Genomic DNA, 19,643 nt, shown 5'->3' with positions numbered 1-19,643 from the left:
GGTAGAGGAGGAGTCTGTTGTCTGAGCCAGGACGGCCTGTAGAGGAGGAGTCTATTGTCTGAGCCAGGACGGCCTGTAGAGGAGGAGTCTATTGTCTGAGCCAGGACGGCCTGTAGAGGTGGAGTCTTCTGTTTGAGCCAGGACGGCCTGTAGAGGAGTCTGTTGTCTGAGCCAGGACAACCTGTAGAGGTGGAGTCTTCTGTTTGAGCCAGGACGGCCTGTAGAGGAGGAGTCTGTTGTCTGAGCCAGGACGGCCTGTAGAGGAGGAGTCTGTTGTCTGAGCCAGGATGGCCTGTAGAGGAGGAGTCTATTGTCTGAGCCAGGACGGCCTGTAGAGGAGGAGTCTATTGTCTGAGCCAGGACGGCCTGTAGAGGTGGAGTCTTCTGTTTGAGCCAGGACGGCCTGTAGAGGAGTCTGTTGTCTGAGCCAGGACAACCTGTAGAGGTGGAGTCTTCTGTTTGAGCCAGGACGGCCTGTAGAGGAGGAGTCTGTTGTCTGAGCCAGGACGGCCTGTAGAGGAGGAGTCTGTTGTCTGAGCCAGGATGGCCTGTAGAGGAGGAGTCTGTTGTCTGAGCCAGGACGGCCTGTAGAGGAGGAGTCTGTTGTCTGAGCCAGGACGGCCTGTAGAGGAGTCTGTTGTCTGAGCCAGGATGGCCTGTAGAGGAGGAGTCTATTGTCTGAGCCAGGACGGCCTGTAGAGGAGGAGTCTATTGTCGGAGCCAGGACTGCCTGTAGAGGAGGAGTCTGTTGTCTGAGCCAGGACGGCCTGTAGAGGAGGAGTCTATTGTCTGAGCCAGGACGGCCTGTAGAGGAGGAGTCTGTTGTCTGAGCCAGGACGGCCTGTAGAGGAGGAGTCTATTGTCCGAGCCAGGACGGCCTGTAGAGGAGGAGTCTGTTGTCTGAGCCAGGACGGAATGTAGAGGAGGAGTCTATTGTCGGAGCCAGGACGGCCTGTAGAGGAGGAGTCTATTGTCTGAGCCAGGACAGCCTGTAGAGGAGGAGTCTGTTGTCTGAGCCAGGACGGCCTGTAGAGGAGAAGTCTATTGTCTGAGCCAGGACGGCCTGTAGAGGAGGAGTCTATTGTCTGAGCCAGGACGGCCTGGAGGAGTCTATTGTCTGAGCCAGGATGGCAGGTAGAGGAGGAGTCTATTGTCTGAGCCAGGACGGCCTGTAGAGGAGGAGTCTGTTGTCTGAGCCAGGACGGCCTGTAGAGGTGGAGTCTGTTGTCTGAGCCAGGATGGCCTGTAGAGGAGGAGTCTGTTGTCTGAGCCAGGACGGCCTGTAGAGAAGGAGTCTGTTGTCTGAGCCAGGACGGCCTGTAGAGGAGGAGTCTGTTGTCTGAGCCAGGACGGCCTGTAGAGGAGGAGTCTGTTGTCTGAGCCAGGACGGCCTGTAGAGGTGGAGTCTTCTGTTTGAGCCAGGACGGCCTGTAGAGGAGGAGTCTATTGTCTGAGCCAGGACGGCCTGTAGAGGAGGAGTCTGTTGTCTGAGCCAGGACGACCTGTAGAGGTGGAGTCTTCTGTTTGAGCCAGGATGGCAGGTAGAGGAGGAGTCTATTGTCTGAGCCAGGACGGCCTGTAGAGGAGAAGTCTATTGTCTGAGCCAGGACGGCCTGTAGAGGAGGAGTCTATTGTCTGAGCCAGGACGGCCTGTAGAGGAGAAGTCTATTGTCTGAGCCAGAACGGCCTGGAGGAGTCTATTGTCTGAGCCAGGACGACCTGTAGAGGAGAAGTCTATTGTCTGATCCAGGACGGCCTGGAGGAGTCTGTTGTCTGAGCCATGACGGCCTGTAGAGGAGGATTCTGTTGTCTGAGCCAGGACGACCTGTAGAGGAGGAGTCTGTTGTCTGAGCCAGGACGGCCTGTAGAGGAGGAGTCTGTTGTCTGAGCCAGGACTGCCTGTAGAGGAGGAGTCTGTTGTCTGAGCCAGGACGGCCTGTAGAGGAGGAGTCTGTTGTCTGAGCCAGGACGGTCTGTAGAGGAGGATTCTGTTGTCTGAGCCAGGATGGCAGGTAGAGGAGGAGTCTGTTGTCTGAGCCAGGACGGCCTGTAGAGGAGGAGTCTGTTGTCTGAGCCAGGACGACCTGTAGAGGTGGAGTCTATTGTCTGAGCCATGACGGCCTGTAGAGGAGGAGTCTGTTGTCTGAGCCAGGACGACCTGTAGAGGAGGAGTCTGTTGTCTGAGCCATGACGGCCTGTAGAGGAGGAGTCTGTTGTCTGAGCCAGGACGGCCTGTAGAGGAGGAGTCTGTTGTCTGAGCCAGGACGACCTGTAGAGGAGGAGTCTGTTGTCTGAGCCAGGATGGCAGGTAGAGGAGGAGTCTGTTGTCTGGGCCAGGACGGCAGGTAGAGGAGGAGTCTATATGTTTCTGTAGCGTGTGGCAGCTTGATGTTCATGTTCACCACTGGACAGGACACTAGTAGACAGTATTTATTTATTTATTTAACTAGGCAAGTCAGTTAAGAACAAATTCTTATTTACAATGACGGCCTAGGAGCAGTGGGTTAACTTCCTTGTTCAGAGCCAGAGTTTTATTTTGTCAGCTCGGGGATTTGATCTAGCAACCTTTCGGTTACCGGCCCAACTCGCCCCAGTATAGTTCCTTAACAAATCAAATCAAATGTTATTGGTCACATACACAAATTTAGCAGATGTTATTGCGGGTGTAGCGAAATGTGTTCCTAGCTCCAACAGTCTTGTGTTATATAACCATTCACAACAATACAAACACATCTAAAAGTAAAAGAGCAGAGTTCAGAAATATATAAATCATTATTTGGTTGAATATGGTGTCGAAGCAGTGTGGCATCATATAGTAAAATAAAGTTACCTTGACAGGGGTGTTGGGCCTTGGTCTGTCTATTATATTAGTAGTATCATCAGGATTATAATATGATACTGTAGTATGTGTATGATATAGTTACCTTGACTGTGGTGTTGGGCCTTGGTCTGTCTATTATATTAGTAGTATCATCAGGATTATAATATGATAGTGTAGTATGTGTATGATATAGTTACCTTGACAGTGGTGTTGGGGTCAAACTTGAATGCCTTGGTCTGTCCGTTCTCCAGATACACCTTTAGAACGTTGGGGAGGAAGAGCAGCGAGTTGCCCTGGAAACCAGAATAATCAGGAAATAAGGGTGTGTCATTATTAGCTAAATACTTTACTGGTAACAGATAAATATTAGAGAAGGGGGGGGGGGGACAAATAAGTGTTTTGAAAGGTAAGCAACCTGGGCTTGTGGTGATGACAGCTCAGCTAAACTTAAACACTCTGAATCACTACCAAATGGCACCCACTCTAAAGATTAGGGGTTCAACAATGGTTCTTCTAAGATCCTCAAAGTTCTTTGAAGAACCTTAGGGTTCTTGGCTCTGAAAATATCCCCCCAAAAAGTTCTTCCAAGAACCCCATAGGAGGTGGGGTTCATCGAGGAACCTCGTTAGTTGGTGCGGGTTCTTGCAGGAACCTAACTGCCCAACTGTCACGCCCTGGCCTTAGTATTTTTGGTTTTCTTTATTATTTTAGTTAGGTCAGGGTGTGACATGGGGAATGTTTTTGTTTTGTTGGTTTTGGGTGTTGTTTATGGTAAAGGGGTTGTTGTATAGTATATGGGTTTGTGTGGAGTACATGTTTCTAGTGTTGTCTATGTATGTGTAGTTGTCTAGGAGAGTCTATGGTTACCTGAATGAGTTCCCAATTAGAGACAGCTGATTTCGGTTGTCTCTGATTGGGAGCCTTATTTAGGGTAGCCATAGGCTCTCATTGGTTGTGGGTAATTGTCTATGTAGAACGTTTGTAGCCTGTATGTATGTGCACAACGGTTGTAGCTTCACGGTCGTTTTGTTGTTTTGTTCGTTTTGTTAAAGTGTTTCGTGTCGTGTTTATTTTTCGTCATCTTTTAAAATAAAAGAAGATGGCTTATTTTCCAACTGCTGCGTTTTGGTCCGTCAATCCGCCACACGATCGTGACAGAATTACCCACCATAGGACCAAGCGGCATGGAAAGCGGCAACAGGATCTACCTACACAGGATTCATGGACATGGGAGGAGATACTGGATGGTAAGGGGCCGTGGGCTCAACCGGGAGAATATCGCCTCCCTCGTGAAGAGCTGGAGGCAGCGAAAGCCGAGAGGAGGCGATATGAGGAGGCAGCACGGAGACAAGGCTGGAGACCCGTGAGTACAACCCAAAAATTTCTTGGGGGGGGCCTTAAAGGGAGTGTGGCGAAGTCAGGTAGGAAACCTGCGCCTACTCCCTGTACTTACCGTGGAGAGCGGGAGTACGGGCAGACACCGTGTTACGCAGTAGAGCGCACGGTGTCTCCTGTACGCGTGCATAGCCCGGTTCGGTACATTTCAGCTCCACGTATCGGCCGGGCTAGACTGAGCGTTGAGCCGTATGTCATGAAGCCGGCCCAACGCATCTGGTCACCAGTGCGTCTCCTCGGGCCGGCGTACATGGCACCAGCCTTACGCATGGTGTCCCCGGTTCGCCTACATAGGCCGGTGCGGGTTATTCCACCTCCCCGCACTGGTCAGGCGACGGGGAGCATACAACCAGGTAAGGTTGGGCAGGCTCGGCGTTCAAGGGAGCCAGTACGCCTGCACGGTCCGGTATTTCCGGCGCCACCTCCCCGCCCCAATCCAGTACCACCAGTGCCTCCTCCACGCACTAGCTATATGGTGCGTGTCTCCAGCCCTTTACCACCAGTGTCTAAACCACGCACCAAGCCTCCTGTGTGTCCCCAGAGTCCTGTGCGTCCTGTTGCTGCTCCCTGCACTAGCCCTGAGATGCGTGTCCCCAGCCCGGTGCCACCAGTCCCGGCACCACGCACCAGGCCTACAGTGCGCCTCAGCCGGCAGGAGTCTGCCGTCTGCACAGCGATGACTGAACTGCCCGTCTGCCAAGCGCCATCTGAGCCATCTGTCTCCCCAGCGCCATCTGAGCCATCCGTCTCCCCAGCGCCATCTGAGCCATCCGTCTGCCATGAGCCTGCAAAGCCGCCCGTCTGCCATGAGCCTGCAAAGCCGCCCGTCTGCCATGAGCCAACTGAGCCGCCAGCCAGACAGGAGCCGCTAGAGCCGCCAGCCAGACAGGAGCCGCTAGAGCCGTCCGTCAGACAGGATCTGCCAGAGCCGCCAACCAGACAGGATCTGCCAGAGCCGCCAACCAGACAGGATCTGCCAGAGCCGCCAACCAGACAGGATCTGCCAGAGCCGCCAACCAGACAGGATCTGCCAGAGCCGCCAACCAGACAGGATCTGCCAGAGCCGCCAACCAGACAGGATCTGCCAGAGCCGCCAACCAGACAGGATCAGCCAGATCAGTCAGCCAGCCATGAGCAGCCAGATCCGTCAGCCAGCCATGAGCAGCCAGATCCGTCAGCTAGCCATGAGCAGCCAGATCCGTCAGCTAGCCATGAGCAGCCAGATCCGTCAGCTAGCCATGAGCAGCCAGATCCGTCAGCTAGCCATGAGCAGCCAGATCCGTCAGCCAGCCATGAGCAGCCAGATCCGTCAGCCAGCCATGAGCAGCCAGATCCGTCAGCCAGCCATGAGCAGCCAGATCCGTCAGCCAGCCATGAGCAGCCAGATCCGTCAGCCAGCCATGAGCAGCCAGATCCGTCAGCCAGCCATGAGCAGCCAGATCCGTCAGCCAGCCATGAGCAGCCAGATCCGTCAGCCAGCCATGAGCAGCCAGATCTGTCAGCCAGCCATGGGCCGTCCCTCAGTCCGGAGCTGCAGTCCCTCAGTCCGGAGCTGCCATTCCTCAGTCCGGAGCTGCCATTCCTCAGTCCGGAGCTGCCCCTTACCCTGGTGCTGCCCCTGACCCTGGTGCTGCCCCTGACCCTGGTGCTGCCCCTGACCCTGGTACTGTCCCTGACCCTAGTACTGCCCCTGACCCTGGTACTGCCTCTTACCCTGGTACTGCCCCTTAGTCCGGAACTGCCCCTGAATGCAATGGGGTTAAGGTGGAGGGGGGTCGCTTGGAGGAAGCCTAGGAGGTGTTTAGGTACTGTGGTGACGTGGGGACCGCGACCAGAGCCGGAGCCGCCACCGTGGATGGAAGCCCACCCAGACCCTCCCCTAGACTGTGTATGGTGCGCCCGGAGTTCGCGCCTCAAGGGGGGGGTTATGTCACGCCCTGGCCTTAGTATTTTTGGTTTTCTTTATTATTTTAGTTAGGTCAGGGTGTGACATGGGGAATGTTTTTGTTTTGTTGGTTTTGGGTGTTGTTTATGGTAAAGGGGTTGTTGTATAGTATATGGGTTTGTGTGGAGTACATGTTTCTAGTGTTGTCTATGTATGTGTAGTTGTCTAGGAGAGTCTATGGTTACCTGAATGAGTTCCCAATTAGAGACAGCTGATTTCGGTTGTCTCTGATTGGGAGCCTTATTTAGGGTAGCCATAGGCTCTCATTGGTTGTGGGTAATTGTCTATGTAGAACGTTTGTAGCCTGTATGTATGTGCACAACGGTTGTAGCTTCACGGTCGTTTTGTTGTTTTGTTCGTTTTGTTAAAGTGTTTCGTGTCGTGTTTATTTTTCGTCATCTTTTAAAATAAAAGAAGATGGCTTATTTTCCAACTGCTGCGTTTTGGTCCGTCAATCCGCCACACGATCGTGACACCAACTGAAACATTTGGATTTTCATTTGAAAGGACAGCATGTGTAGGAACTTAATTGAACAATGTAAAGATCTCCTCAGTGTAAGGTAAGGTTTGTCCCTAGTCTGGTCTAAATATATGTTGTTTTATGATGATACCATCTATCTTTTCATATTTGTTTACCTCGTTTAAAAAAAATGTTATTCTAATTTGCCACTAAAATCATAATAAACACTAAAAACTAAAATATAGTTGTTATGCGTATTATTATTATTAATACTAATAGTATTTTCTTGTTGAGGATCCATTAAAAGGGGATATTTGAAGAACCCCTAGAAGATGCTCCAGGAACCTTTACGTTTTACAGTGTATGTTTGCCTCTCTCTCTGGCTCGCAATTTCAATTTCTGATAGAATAATTTGTATGTTTAAGATAATGACTAAAGTATTCCACCCCGGAACCATATAATTGTATGAAATGTGTTAAGCGTCATAATTCAATGATGTGTGTGATTAGGCCATTGTGTTACGCAATATGAGCTAGGTATAGTTGAGACATTCAAGAACAACTGAACTGTCGACTTGTGATAACGGTGAAACTAATAACTGGAAAGAGGCCTCCCCACCCGAGGGAGGAGAAAAACTGTTAGAAACGGCAGAAGATGATGAAACATGTTGCAGAAGGGTGATAAACAATGTATGTGAACTGGAAAATACAGCCCACCTAAAGAGAGGTGGAGTTTCTACTGATGTGAGTTCATTTGTGTGTGTGCTATAAAAAGATTGTGTTCTCATTTTGAAGACAGAGCGCTGTCTGAATAAAGTATTGATCTATTGCAGAATCTGAGACTTTGTCTAATTCTTTATTAACCGGAGAGTTACGACCTCTGGGAAATAGACAAAGCTTGAGTGATAGTTGAGTTCAACCATTGAGATAGCAAAATTCTCGTGACAATTTCACATTAAGGGCTTTATTGGCATGGGAAACATATGTTTACATTGCCAAAGCAAGTGCAATAAATAATAAACAACAAAAAATGAACTGTAAACATTACACTTACAAAAGTTACAAAAGAATGAAGACATGCATTATTTGGTGTTTTACTTTGTACACAGAGGCTATTTTAGCAGAATTCTGCATGCAGAGTCTCAATTTGGTGTTTGTCCCATTTTGTGAATTCATGGTTGGTGAGCGGACCCCAGACCTCACAACCATAAAGGGCAAAGGGTTCTATAACTGATTCAAGTATTTTTAGCCAGATCCTTGGTATGTCAAATGTTATGTTCCTTTTGATGGCATAGAAGGCACTTCTTGCCTTGTCTCTCAGATCGTTCACAGCTTTGTGGAAGTTACCTGTGGTGCTGATGTTTAGGTCGAGGTACATTTGAAGTCGGAAGTTTACATACACTTAGGTTGGAGTCATTAAAACTAGTTTTTCAACCACTCCACAAATGTCTTGTAAACAAACTATAGTTTTGGCAAGTCGGTTAGGACATCTACTTTGTGCATGACAAGTAATTTTTCCAACAATTGTTTACAGACAGATTATTTCACTTATAATTCATTGTATCACAATTTCAGTGGGTCAGAAGTTTACATACACTAAGTTGACTGTGCCTTTAACTTCACTAGGGTAGGGGGCAGCATTTTCACTTCCTGATGAAAAGCGTACCCAAAGTAAACTGCCTGCTAATCAGGCCCAGAAGCTAGGATATGCATATTATTGCTAGATTTGGATAGAAAACACTCTGAAGTTTCTAAACTTCACGTTTGGATGAAAAGCTGTTTCTAAAACTGTTTGAATCATGTCTGTGAGTATAACAGAAATTATATAGCAGGCGAAACCCCGAGGACAAACCATTCAGATTTTTTGTTGTTGTTGAGGTCGCTCACTTTTCAATGGATTTTCATTGGGAATCCAGATTTCTAATTGACCTTCTTGCAGTTCCTACCGCTTCCACTGGATGTCAACAGTCTTTAGAAATTGGTTGAGGTTTTTTCCTTTGTGTAATGAAGATCGATTATTTACGTAAAAAAATACCTAAAGTTGTATTACAAAAGTAGTTTGAAATGTTTTGGCAAAGTTTACAGGTAACTTTTGAGATATTTTGTAGTCACGTTTCACAAGTTGGAACCGGTGTTTTTATGGATCAAACGTGTCGAATAAATGGACATTTTGGATATATATCGACGGAATTAATCGAACAAAAGGACCATTTGTGATGTTTATGGGACATATTGGAGTGCCAACAACAGAAGCTCGTCAAAGGTAAGGCATGAATTAAATTCTTATTTTGCGTTTTCTGTCGCGCCTGCAGGGTTGAAATATGATCTTTGTTTACTATGGTGCTATCCTCAGATAATAGCATCGTTTGCTTTCGCCTAAAACCCTATTTGAATTCTGACATGTTGGCTGGATTCACAACCAGTGTAGCTTTAATTTGGTATCTTTCATGTGTGATTTAATGAAAGTTTGATTTTTATAGTAATTTATTTGAATTTGGCGCTCTGCATTTTCTCTGGCTTTTGGCCAAGTGAGACAGTAGCGTCCCGCATAAACTCAGATTTTTGGATATAAATAGGAACTTTACCAAACAAAACATACATGTATTGTGTAACATGAAGTCCTATGAGTGTCACATTTCTGTTTTTGAATTTGGCGCTCTGCAATTTCACTGGATGTTGGCCAGGTGGGACGCTACCGTCCCACTTCCCTTAGTGAGGTTAACTTATTTGTGATAGGGGGCAGCATTTTCACTTTTGGATGAATAGCGTGCCAATAGTGAACTGCCTCCTACTCTGTCCCAGATGCTAATATATGCATATTATTATTACTATTGGATATAAAACACTCTGAAGTTTCTAAAACTGTTTGAATGATGTCTGTGAGTATAACAGAACTCATATGGCAGGCAAAACCTGACAAAAAATCCAAACAGGAAGTGAGAATTCTGAGGCTGGTCGATGTTCAACTCATCGCCTATTCAATTCCCTGTAAGATATGGATCTGTTTGCACTTCCTACGCCTTCCAGTAGATATCAACAGTCTGTACAACGTGGAATGAAGCCTCTACTGTGATGTTGAGCCGGATGGGAGGTGTTTCAGTTTCAGGAAAAATGGCTGTGTTATTCTGTGAATAGGCACTCACCTAACATAATTGTTTGGTTTGCTTTCGTTGTAAAGCCTTTTTGAAATCGGACACTGTGGCCGGATTTACAATATGTGTATCTTAAAAATGGTGTAAAATACATGTATGTTTGAGGAATTTTAATTATGGGATTTCTGTTGTTTTGAATTTGGCGCCCTACAGTTTCACTGGCTGTTGAAGAGGTGGGACGCTACCGTCTCACGTACCCTAGAGTGGCTTTAAGGACAACAAAGTCAAGGTATTGGAGTGGCCATCACAAAGCCCTGACCTCAACCCTATAGAACATTTTTGGGCAGAACTGAAAAAGCGTGTGCGAGCAAGGAGGCCTACAAAACTGACTCAGTTACACCGGCTCTGTCAGGAGGAATGGGCCAAAATTCACCCAACTCATAGTGGGAAGCTTGTGGAAGGCTACCTGAAACATTTGACCCAAGTTAAACAATTTAAAGGCAATGCTACCAAGTACTAATTGAGTGTATGTAAACTTCTGACCCACTGGGAATGTTATGAAAGAAATAAAAGCTGAAATAAATCATTCTCTCTACTATTATTCTGACATTTCACATTCTTTAAAGTGGTGATCCTAACTGACCAAAGACAGAGAATTCTGACTCGGATGAAATGTCAGGAATTGTGAAAAACTGATTTTAAATGTATTTAGGTGTATGTAAACTTCCGATTTCAACTATATCGTTTTTGTGTGCTCTGGGGTAACGGTGTCGAGATGGAATTTGTATTCGTGGTCCTGGGAACTGGACCTTTTTTGATTTACAGTCAGGGTCCAGGTCTGACAGAATCTGTGCAGAAGTGTGTGTGGAGCTAGCTGTCACGGTGTGTGTGTGTGGAGCTAGCTGTCACGTTGTGTGTGTGTGGAGCTAGCTGTCACGGTGTGTGTGTGTGTGTGTGTGTGTGTGTGTGTGTGTGTGTGTGTGTGTGTGTGTGTGTGTGTGTGTGTGTGTGTGTGTGTGTGTGTGTGTGTGTGTGTGTGTGTGTGTGTGTGTGTGTGTGTGTGTGTGTGTGTGTGTGTGTGTGTGTGTGTGTGTGGAGCTAGCTGTCACGGTGTGTGTGTGGAGCTAGCTGTCACGGTGTGTGTGTGTTTGTGGGTATGGAGCAATTCATTGATATATATGTTGAAGAGGGTGGGGCTTAAGCTGCATCCCTGTCTCACACCCAGGCCCTGTGGAAAGAAATGTGTTTTTTCACATTTTAAACGCACACTTGTTGTTTATGTACATGGATTTTATAATGTTGTATGTTTTTCCCCCAACACAACTTTCCATCAATTTGTATAGCAGGCCTTCGTGCCAAATCAAAAGCTTTTTAGAAATCGACAAAGCATGAGAAGACTTTTCCTTTGTTGGGTTTGTTTGTTTGTCAACTAAGGTCTGCAGGGTGAACATGTGGTCTGTTGTATGGTAATTTGGTAAAAAGCCAATTTGACATTTGCTCAGTACATTATTTTCGCTGAGGAAATGTACGAGTCTGCTGTTAATGATAATGCAGAGGATTTTCCCAAGGTTGCTGTTGACGCATATCCCACGGTATCTCTCTCTCTCTGTCTGTCTCCCTGTCTCTGTCTCTATCTCCCTGTCTCTGTCTCTATCTCCCTGTCTCTGTCTCTATCTCCCTGTCTCTGTCTCTATCTCCCTGTCTCTGTCTCTGTCTCTATCTCCCTGTCTCTGTCTCTATCTCCCTGTCTCTGTCTCTGTCTCCCTGTCCCTGTCTCTGTCTCTATCTCCCTGTCTCTGTCTCTATCTCCCTGTCTCTGTCTCTATCTCCCTGTCTCTGTCTCTATCTCCCTGTCTCTATCTCCCTGTCTCTATCTCCCTGTCTCTATCTCCCTGTCTCTGTCTCTATCTCCCTGTCTCTGTCTCTATCTCCCTGTCTCTGTCTCTATCTCCCTGTCTCTGTCTCTATCTCCCTGTCTCTGTCTCTATCTCCCTGTCTCTGTCTCTATCTCCCTGTCTCTGTCTCTATCTCCCTGTCTCTGTCTCTATCTCCCTGTCTCTGTCTCTATCTCCCTGTCTCTGTCTCTATCTCCCTGTCTCTGTCTCTATCTCCCTGTCTCTGTCTCTATCTCCCTGTCTCTGTCTCTATCTCCCTGTCTCTGTCTCTATCTCCCTGTCTCTGTCTCTATCTCCCTGTCTCTGTCTCTATCTCCCTGTCTCTGTCTCTATCTCCCTGTCTCTGTCTCTATCTCCCTGTCTCTGTCTCTATCTCCCTGTCTCTGTCTCTATCTCCCTGTCTCTGTCTCTATCTCCCTGTCTCTGTCTCTATCTCCCTGTCTCTGTCTCTATCTCCCTGTCTCTGTCTCTATCTCCCTGTCTCTGTCTCTATCTCCCTGTCTCTGTCTCTATCTCCCTGTCTCTGTCTCTATCTCCCTGTCTCTGTCTCTGTCTCTGTCTCTGTCTCTGTCTCTGTCTCTGTCTCTGTCTCTGTCTCTGTCTCTGTCTCTGTATGTTACATGCCAAAACAAGTGAAATAGAAGATTAACAAAAGTGAAATGAACAATAAAACATTACAGTTACAAAAATTCCAAAAGAATAAAGACATTTCAAATGTCATATTATGTCTATAAACAATGTTGTAATGATGTGCAAATAGTTAAAGTAGGAAAGGGAAAATAAATAAACATAAATATAGGCTCTCTCTCTCTATATATATATATATATATATATATATATATATATATATTTATCTGCCTCTCTCTCTGTATCTGTGTTTCTCCATCTGTCTCTCTGTCTCTCTCCATCTGTCTTTCTCCATCTCTCTCTGTCTTTCTCCATCTGTCTCTCTGTCTGTATTTCTCCATCTGTCTCTCTGTCTTTCTCCATCTGTCTCTCTGTCTCTCTCCATCTGTCTCTCTGTCTCTCTCCATCTGTCTTTCTCAATCTGTCTCTCTGTCTTTCTCCATCTGTCTCTCTGTCGATTATACTGTGTTTTTCATGTCTCTCCCTCCCTCTTTATGTTCCTCCTCTCACCCCCTCTCTTCCACTCTCTCCTCCTCCTCCCCCCTTTCAATACATTATTATTCTGTAATCACAGCTGTTCTGAAGGGAATCAGACTGGCATTGATCCAACCATTCAATCTCTTCCTGTTGTTCTCTCTCTCTCGCTCCACCCCCCCCTCTCATCTCTCTTTCATTCTCCCTCCACTTCTCTCTCTCGCTCCACCCCCTCCCCCCCTCTCATCTCTCTTTCATTCTCCCTCCACCCTTCTCTCTCCCCCCCACCCTTCTCTCTCCGCTCTCTCATCTCTCTTTCATTCTCCCTCCACCTCTCTCTCTTTCTCTCACTTTCTCTCTCTCCCTCCAACCCTTTCTCTCTCTCTCTCTCCCTCCAACCCTTTCTCTCTCACTCTTTCTCTGTCTCCACCCATCTCGCTCCGCTCCCTCCCTCCACCCTTCTCTCTCCCCCTCCACCCTTCTCTCTCTCCCCCTCCACCCTTCTCTCTCTCCCCCTCCACCCTTCTCTCTCCCCCTCCACCCTTCTCTCTCTCCCCCTCCACCCTTCTCTCTCTCCCCTCCACCCTTCTCTCTCTCCCCCTCCACCCTTCTCTCTCTCCCCCTCCACCCTTCTCTCTCCGCTCCCCTCTAATCATTAATAGTGTGTTTACACTGAGTATACAGAACATGAACAACAGCTTCCTAATATTGAGTTGCATCCTCCCTTCTACCCTCAGAACAGCCTCAGTTTATCAGGTCATGGACTCTACTAGGTGTTGAAAGAGTTCTACAGGGATGCTGGCCCATGTCGACTCCAATGCTTCAGGTCATGGACTCTACTAGGTGTTGAAAGAGTTCTACAGGGAGGCTGGCCCATGTCGACTCCAATGCTTCAGGGCATGGACTCTACAAGGTGTTGAATGAGTTCCACAGGGAGGCTGGCCCATGTTGACTCCAATGCTTCCCACAGTTGTGTCAAGTTGGATGGATGTCCTTTGGGTGATGAACCATTCTTGATACACACGGGAAACTGTTGAGTGTGAAAAACCCAGCAGCGATGCAGTTCTTGACACAAACTGGTGTGCCTGGTACCTACTACCATACCCCCGTTCAAAGATACTTAAATATTTTGTCTTGCCCATTCACACTTTGAATGGTACACACACAATCCATGTTTGAATGGTCTCAAGGCTTGAAAATAATTATTTAACGTGTCTCCTCCCCTTCATCTACACTGATTGAAATGGATTTAACAAGTGACATCAATAAGGGATCATAGCTTTCACCTGGATTCACCTGATCAGTCTGTCATGGAAAGAGCAGGTGTTCCTAATGTTTTGTAAACTCAGCGTATTCTCCTGTAATCAGGGAATCATCCAGCCCTTGATACGACCACTCTGTCTCAGGTTGAGTCCCAAAGGGAACCCTATATCCTATATGCCAAAGTTCTGGTCACTAGTAGTTCACTATATAGGGAATAGGACTGGTTAACAGTAGTGCACTATACAGGGAATAGGGCTCTGGTCAACAGTAGTACACTATATAGAGAATAGGGCTCTGTTCAACAGTAGTGCACTATATAGGGAATAGGGCTCTGGTCACTAGTAGTTCACTATATAGGGAATAGGGCTCTGATCAACAGTAGTTCACTATATAGGGAATAGGGCTCTGATCAACAGTAGTTCACTATATAGGGAATAGGGCTCTGATCAACAGTAGTTCACTATATAGGGAATAGGGCTCTGATCAACAGTAGTTCACTATATAGGAAATAGGGCTCTGATCAACAGTAGTTCACTATATAGGGAATAGGGCTCTGATCACTAGCGGAAGCTTGTGCCCCCCCCCCCCCCCCCCCTCTTATCTCAACCGTTCCTTTCTGTATGGAGTCCTCCAGGGAGCTTGTCCCTCCTCACTTGTATTACAGGAAAGGGACAGGACATCTAAACCACAGTGAACTGGGTTTCCAAGCAGTGAGGACAGGGAGGAACATAGGGTTGTTACATGGCTGAGAGGTAAACCACTTGTGACTAGCTACATACAGCAGTCAGGTCTGCTCCATAAAGCATTAACAAACAGCAGTCATGTCTGCTCCATAAAGCATTAACATACAACAGTCATGTCTGCTCCATAAAGCATTAACATACAGCAGTCATGTCTGCTCCATAAAGCATTAACATACAGCAGTCATGTCTGCTCCATAAAGCATTAACATACAGCAGTCATGTCTGCTCCATAAAGCATTAACAACATACAGCAGTCATGTCTGCTCCATAAAGCGTTAACATACAGCAGTCATGTCTGCTCCATAAAGCATTAACATACAGCAGTCATGTCTGCTCCATAAAGCATTAACATACAGCAGTCATGTCTGCTCCATAAAGCATTAACAACATACAGCAGTCATGTCTGCTCCATAAAGCGTTAACAACATACAGCAGTCATGTCTGCTCCATAAAGCATTAACATACAGCAGTCATGTCTGCTCCATAAAGCGTTAACATACAGCAGTCATGTCTGCTCCATAAAGCATTAACATACAGCAGTCATGTCTGCTCCATAAAGCATTAACATACAGCAGTCATGTCTGCTCCATAAAGCATTAACATACAGCAGTCATGTCTGCTCCATAAAGCATTAACAACATACAGCAGTCATGTCTGCTCCATAAAGCGTTAACATACAGCAGTCATGTCTGCTCCATAAAGCATTAACATACAGCAGTCATGTCTGCTCCATAAAGCATTAACATACAGCAGTCATGTCTGCTCCATAAAGCATTAACAACATACAGCAGTCATGTCTGCTCCATAAAGCATTAACATACAGCAGTCATGTCTGCTCCATAAAGCGTTAACATACAGCAGTCATGTCTGCTCCATAAAGCATTAACATACAGCAGTCATGTCTGCTCCATAAAGCATTAACATACAGCAGTCATGTCTGCTCCATAAAGCATTAACAACATACAGCAGTCATGTCTGCTCCATAAAGCATTAACAACATACAGCAGTCATGTCTGCTCCATAAAGCGTTAACATACAGCAGTCATGTCTGCTCCATAAAGCATTAACATACAACAGTCATGTCTGCTCCATAAAGCATTAACATACAGCAGTCATGTCTGCTCCATAAAGCATTAACAACATACAGCAGTCATGTCTGCTCCATAAAGCATTAACATACAGCAGTCATGTCTGCTCCATAAAGCATTAACATACAACAGTCATGTCTGCTCCATAAAGCATTAACAACATACAGCAGTCATGTCTGCTCCATAAAGCGTTAACATACAGCAGTCATGTCTGCTCCATAAAGCATTAACATACAGCAGTCATGTCTGCTCCATAAAGCATTAACAACATACAGCAGTCATGTCTGCTCCATAAAGCGTTAACCAACATTTCCATCTGGTGCTTTAGAAGTCACTGCATAGACTAGATCATACATGAATCCTGGACAGATGTGACACAACAGCTTCATAAAGGGCTTATAACACGTCATGCAGTGACAATAGGGTGTCGTAAGAGTCTGACGTACCTGAGAGTGACTATTGACCTCAACCTCCTCAGCAAAGCGAACTTTGACCGGGTTGGACCGGAGTTTAGCTCTCTTCTCTGGGGTGATGAAGGAAGACTTGGGTCCCTGAGAATCCACAGGAGGAGAAATTAGGACTTGGGTCCCTGAGAATCCACAGGAGGAGAAATTAGGACTTGGGATCCCTGAGAATCCACAGGAGGAGAAATTAGGACTTGGGTCCCTGAGAATCCACAGGAGGAGAAATTAGGACTTGGGTCCCTGAGAATCCACAGGAGGAGAAATTAGGACTTGGGTTCCTGAGGATCCACAGGAAGACAAATTAGACAGAGTTTCCAAAAGACACGAGGGTGCAGACTGCAGAGCCTGTGGTTTACCCATAATGCTCCCGGCAAAGACAAATAACATTCTCCTCACCCTACCTGGGTTCAACCCCCTTCTCCTCTCCCTACCTGGGTTCAACCCCCTTCTCCTCTCCCTACCTGGGTTCAACCCCCTTCTCCTCTCCCTACCTGGGTTCAACTCCCTTCTCCTCTCCCTACCTGGGTTCAACCCCCATCTCCTTCCTTCCTGTTGTGTCTGCCTCCTTCCTGTACCTCCATATGTTTCTGTACCTGTCTAAATAAAGTGTCAGTAAACCCTAAAAAATCTAGATCTGAAAACTAATAGGTAGTGGATATAAAACAGCACCTCAGAGACACTAATCTGACTGATCAACCTAACAGGCTGATAAACAACAGCACCTCAGAGACACTAATCTGACTGATCAAACCCAACAGGCTGATAAACAACAGAACCTCAGAGACACTAATCTGACTGATCAACCCAACAGGCTGATAAACAACAGAACCTCAGAGACACTATTCTGACTGATCAAACCCAACAGGCTGATAAACAACAGAACCTCAGAGACACTAATCTGACTGATCAACCTAACAGGCTGATAAACAACAGAACCTCAGAGACACTAATCTGACTGATCAACCCAACAGGCTGATAAACAACAGAACCTCAGAGACACTAATCTGACTGATCAACCCAACAGGCTGATAAACAACAGAACCTCAGAGACACTAATCTGACTGATCAACCCAACAGGCTGATAAACAACAGCACCACAGAGACACTAATCTGACTGATCAACCTAACAGGCTGATAAACAACAGAACCTCAGAGACACTAATCTGACTGATCAACCCAACAGGCTGATAAACAACAGAACCACAGAGACACTAATCTGACTGATCAACCTAACAGGCTGATAAACAACAGAACCTCAGAGACACTAATCTGACTGATCAACCTAACAGGCTGATAAACAACAGAACCTCAGAGACACTAATCTGACTGATCAAGTGTTCTTCCTAGGTTGTGGCCTTTCTAGGGAGTAATTCCTAGCCACCGTGCTTCTACACCTGCATTGCCTGCTGTTTGGGGTTTTAGGCTGGGTTTCTGTACAGCACTTCGAGATATTAGCTGATGCACGAAGGGCTATATAAAATAAACTTGATTTGATTTGATCAAACCAACAGGTGATAAAAAACAGAATCTCAGAGACAATAATCTCAGACAAACGTAAATGTTACTTTCATGTAAACTGAAAACTAAAACACTAATATTGTTGCTGTTGTGGTAATGAAGTGGTTTCTCCACTGTAGGTAACGCCAACCACTGCAACACATCCAGGGAGTGTTCCTATTGGGTAACACTGTGTGTGTTGTTGAAAAGAGTCAGTGTTCCTATTGGGTAAAACTGTGTTGTTAACAATATCTGCACTTGCCCATTCATCATCACGCAAGCAAGCAGACACACACACACACACGCCAAGGCCACACTACTAGGTCATAATAAAGGTGTGACAACACTCTGCTGCCTGTGGGGAACCATGATGGAGCACCTGGGTGTGTGGTTTCTCTGTTGGTGAAGAGAGCAACTGTTAACTGAAGGAAGAATACAACATGGAAAACATAGTGACTCACCGCTGAGTTTCTGAGGACCGTTATCATCACAGAGCACTGACACTCCCTAGGGGGAGGGAGAGAGGGGGAGAGAGAGAGAGAGAGAGAGAGAGAGAGAGAGAGAGAGAGAGAGAGAGAGAGAGAGAGAGAGAGAGAGAGAGAGAGAGAGAGAGAGAGAGAGAAAGAAGGAGAGAGAGAGAGTGAGGGTCAATATGAGGAATAAATGCTTGTGTGTGTGTGTGTGTGTGTGTGTGTGTGTGTGTGTGTGTGTGTGTGTGTGTGTGTGTGTGTGTGTGTGTGTGTGTGTGTGTGTGTGTGTGTGTGTGTGTGTGTGTGTGTGTGTGTGTGTGTGTGTGTGTGTGTGTGTGTGTGTGTGATTGTACCTGATGAGGTCAGCCGCTTGCTCTGGGGTCAGGTCGTCAACGGCAACATTGTTTATCTTTACGACCTGGTCGCCAGGGACTAGCCTTCCATCAGCCGGCCCCGCTACCCACACAGACAAACACATACACACACAGGATCCTCTTCCTCATCATCTTGATCAACAGGGTATATAACAGATCATTGCTGATAAAGGATTCCAAAGATCTATTTATTTCCAAAACACCAAGAGACCTCTCTCTCTCACTCTCTGTCTCTCTCTCTGTCTCTGTCTCTCTCTCACTCTCTCTCTCTGTCTCTCTCTCTCGCTCACTCTCTCTCACTCTCTCTCAGTCTCTCTCAGTCTCTCTCAGTCTCTCTCAGTCTCTCTCAGTCTCTCTCAGTCTCTCCCTCTCTCTCCCTGTCACTCTCTATGTCTCATTTTCTATGTCTCACTCTCTATGTCTCACTCTCTACGTCTCACTCTCTACGTCTCTCTCCCTCTCTGTCTCTCTTCCTCTCTGTCTCTCTCTCACTCTCTCTCACTCACTCTCTCTCTCTCTCTCTCAGGGTTTATGAGTCAACAGGAGAGAGGGCAGAGCAACAGGGACAGTGAAACAGATGGTGGTATTACTGAGATCAGTGCCAGAGAGCCCAGCCTCAGGGGGCCACTCACACCCCGGCCGTTACTACCTGTCGTGTGTTTCTCCATCTGATGTGGCGCACTGTGTTTTTGTACTGACATGTGACCTGGTTGTGTGTATGTACTGACATGTGACCTACTGGTTGTGTGTTTGTACTGACATGTGACCTACTGGTTGTGTGTTTGTACTGACATGTGACCTACTGGTTGTGTGTTTGTACTGACATGTGACCTACTGGTTGTGTGTTTGTACTGACATGTGAGAGAGTAGATATCTGAGGATAATCTATTCACAGTAGATATCTGAGGATAATCTATTCACAGTAGATATCTGAGGATAATCTATTCACAGTAGATATCTGAGGGTAGTCTAAATACAGTAGGTCTGTGAGGGTAGTCTATATACAGTAGGTCTGTGAGGGTAGTCTATATACAGT

General features: G+C 46.6%; 1 protein-coding gene across 1 annotated transcript in view; it reads right to left on the bottom strand.

The window, feature by feature from the left end:
* Positions 1-19,643, bottom strand: part of LOC129856147 (uncharacterized) — a 97,515-nt gene that overhangs the window by 35,046 nt on the left and 42,826 nt on the right. Inside the window, exons 5-8 of the mRNA XM_055924252.1 lie at positions 18,587-18,689; positions 18,225-18,270; positions 16,249-16,353; positions 3,019-3,114 (exon numbers count right to left, since the gene is read on the bottom strand). Coding sequence (XP_055780227.1) covers positions 3,019-3,114; positions 16,249-16,353; positions 18,225-18,270; positions 18,587-18,689 — 350 coding nt within the window. The remainder of the gene's footprint in view (positions 1-3,018; positions 3,115-16,248; positions 16,354-18,224; positions 18,271-18,586; positions 18,690-19,643) is intronic.

The sequence above is a fragment of the Salvelinus fontinalis genome, chromosome 5 (genome assembly GCF_029448725.1).
Source record: "Salvelinus fontinalis isolate EN_2023a chromosome 5, ASM2944872v1, whole genome shotgun sequence".
NCBI classification, from domain to species: domain Eukaryota; kingdom Metazoa; phylum Chordata; class Actinopteri; order Salmoniformes; family Salmonidae; genus Salvelinus; species Salvelinus fontinalis.
This window is presented reverse-complemented; position numbering and strand designations above follow the sequence as displayed.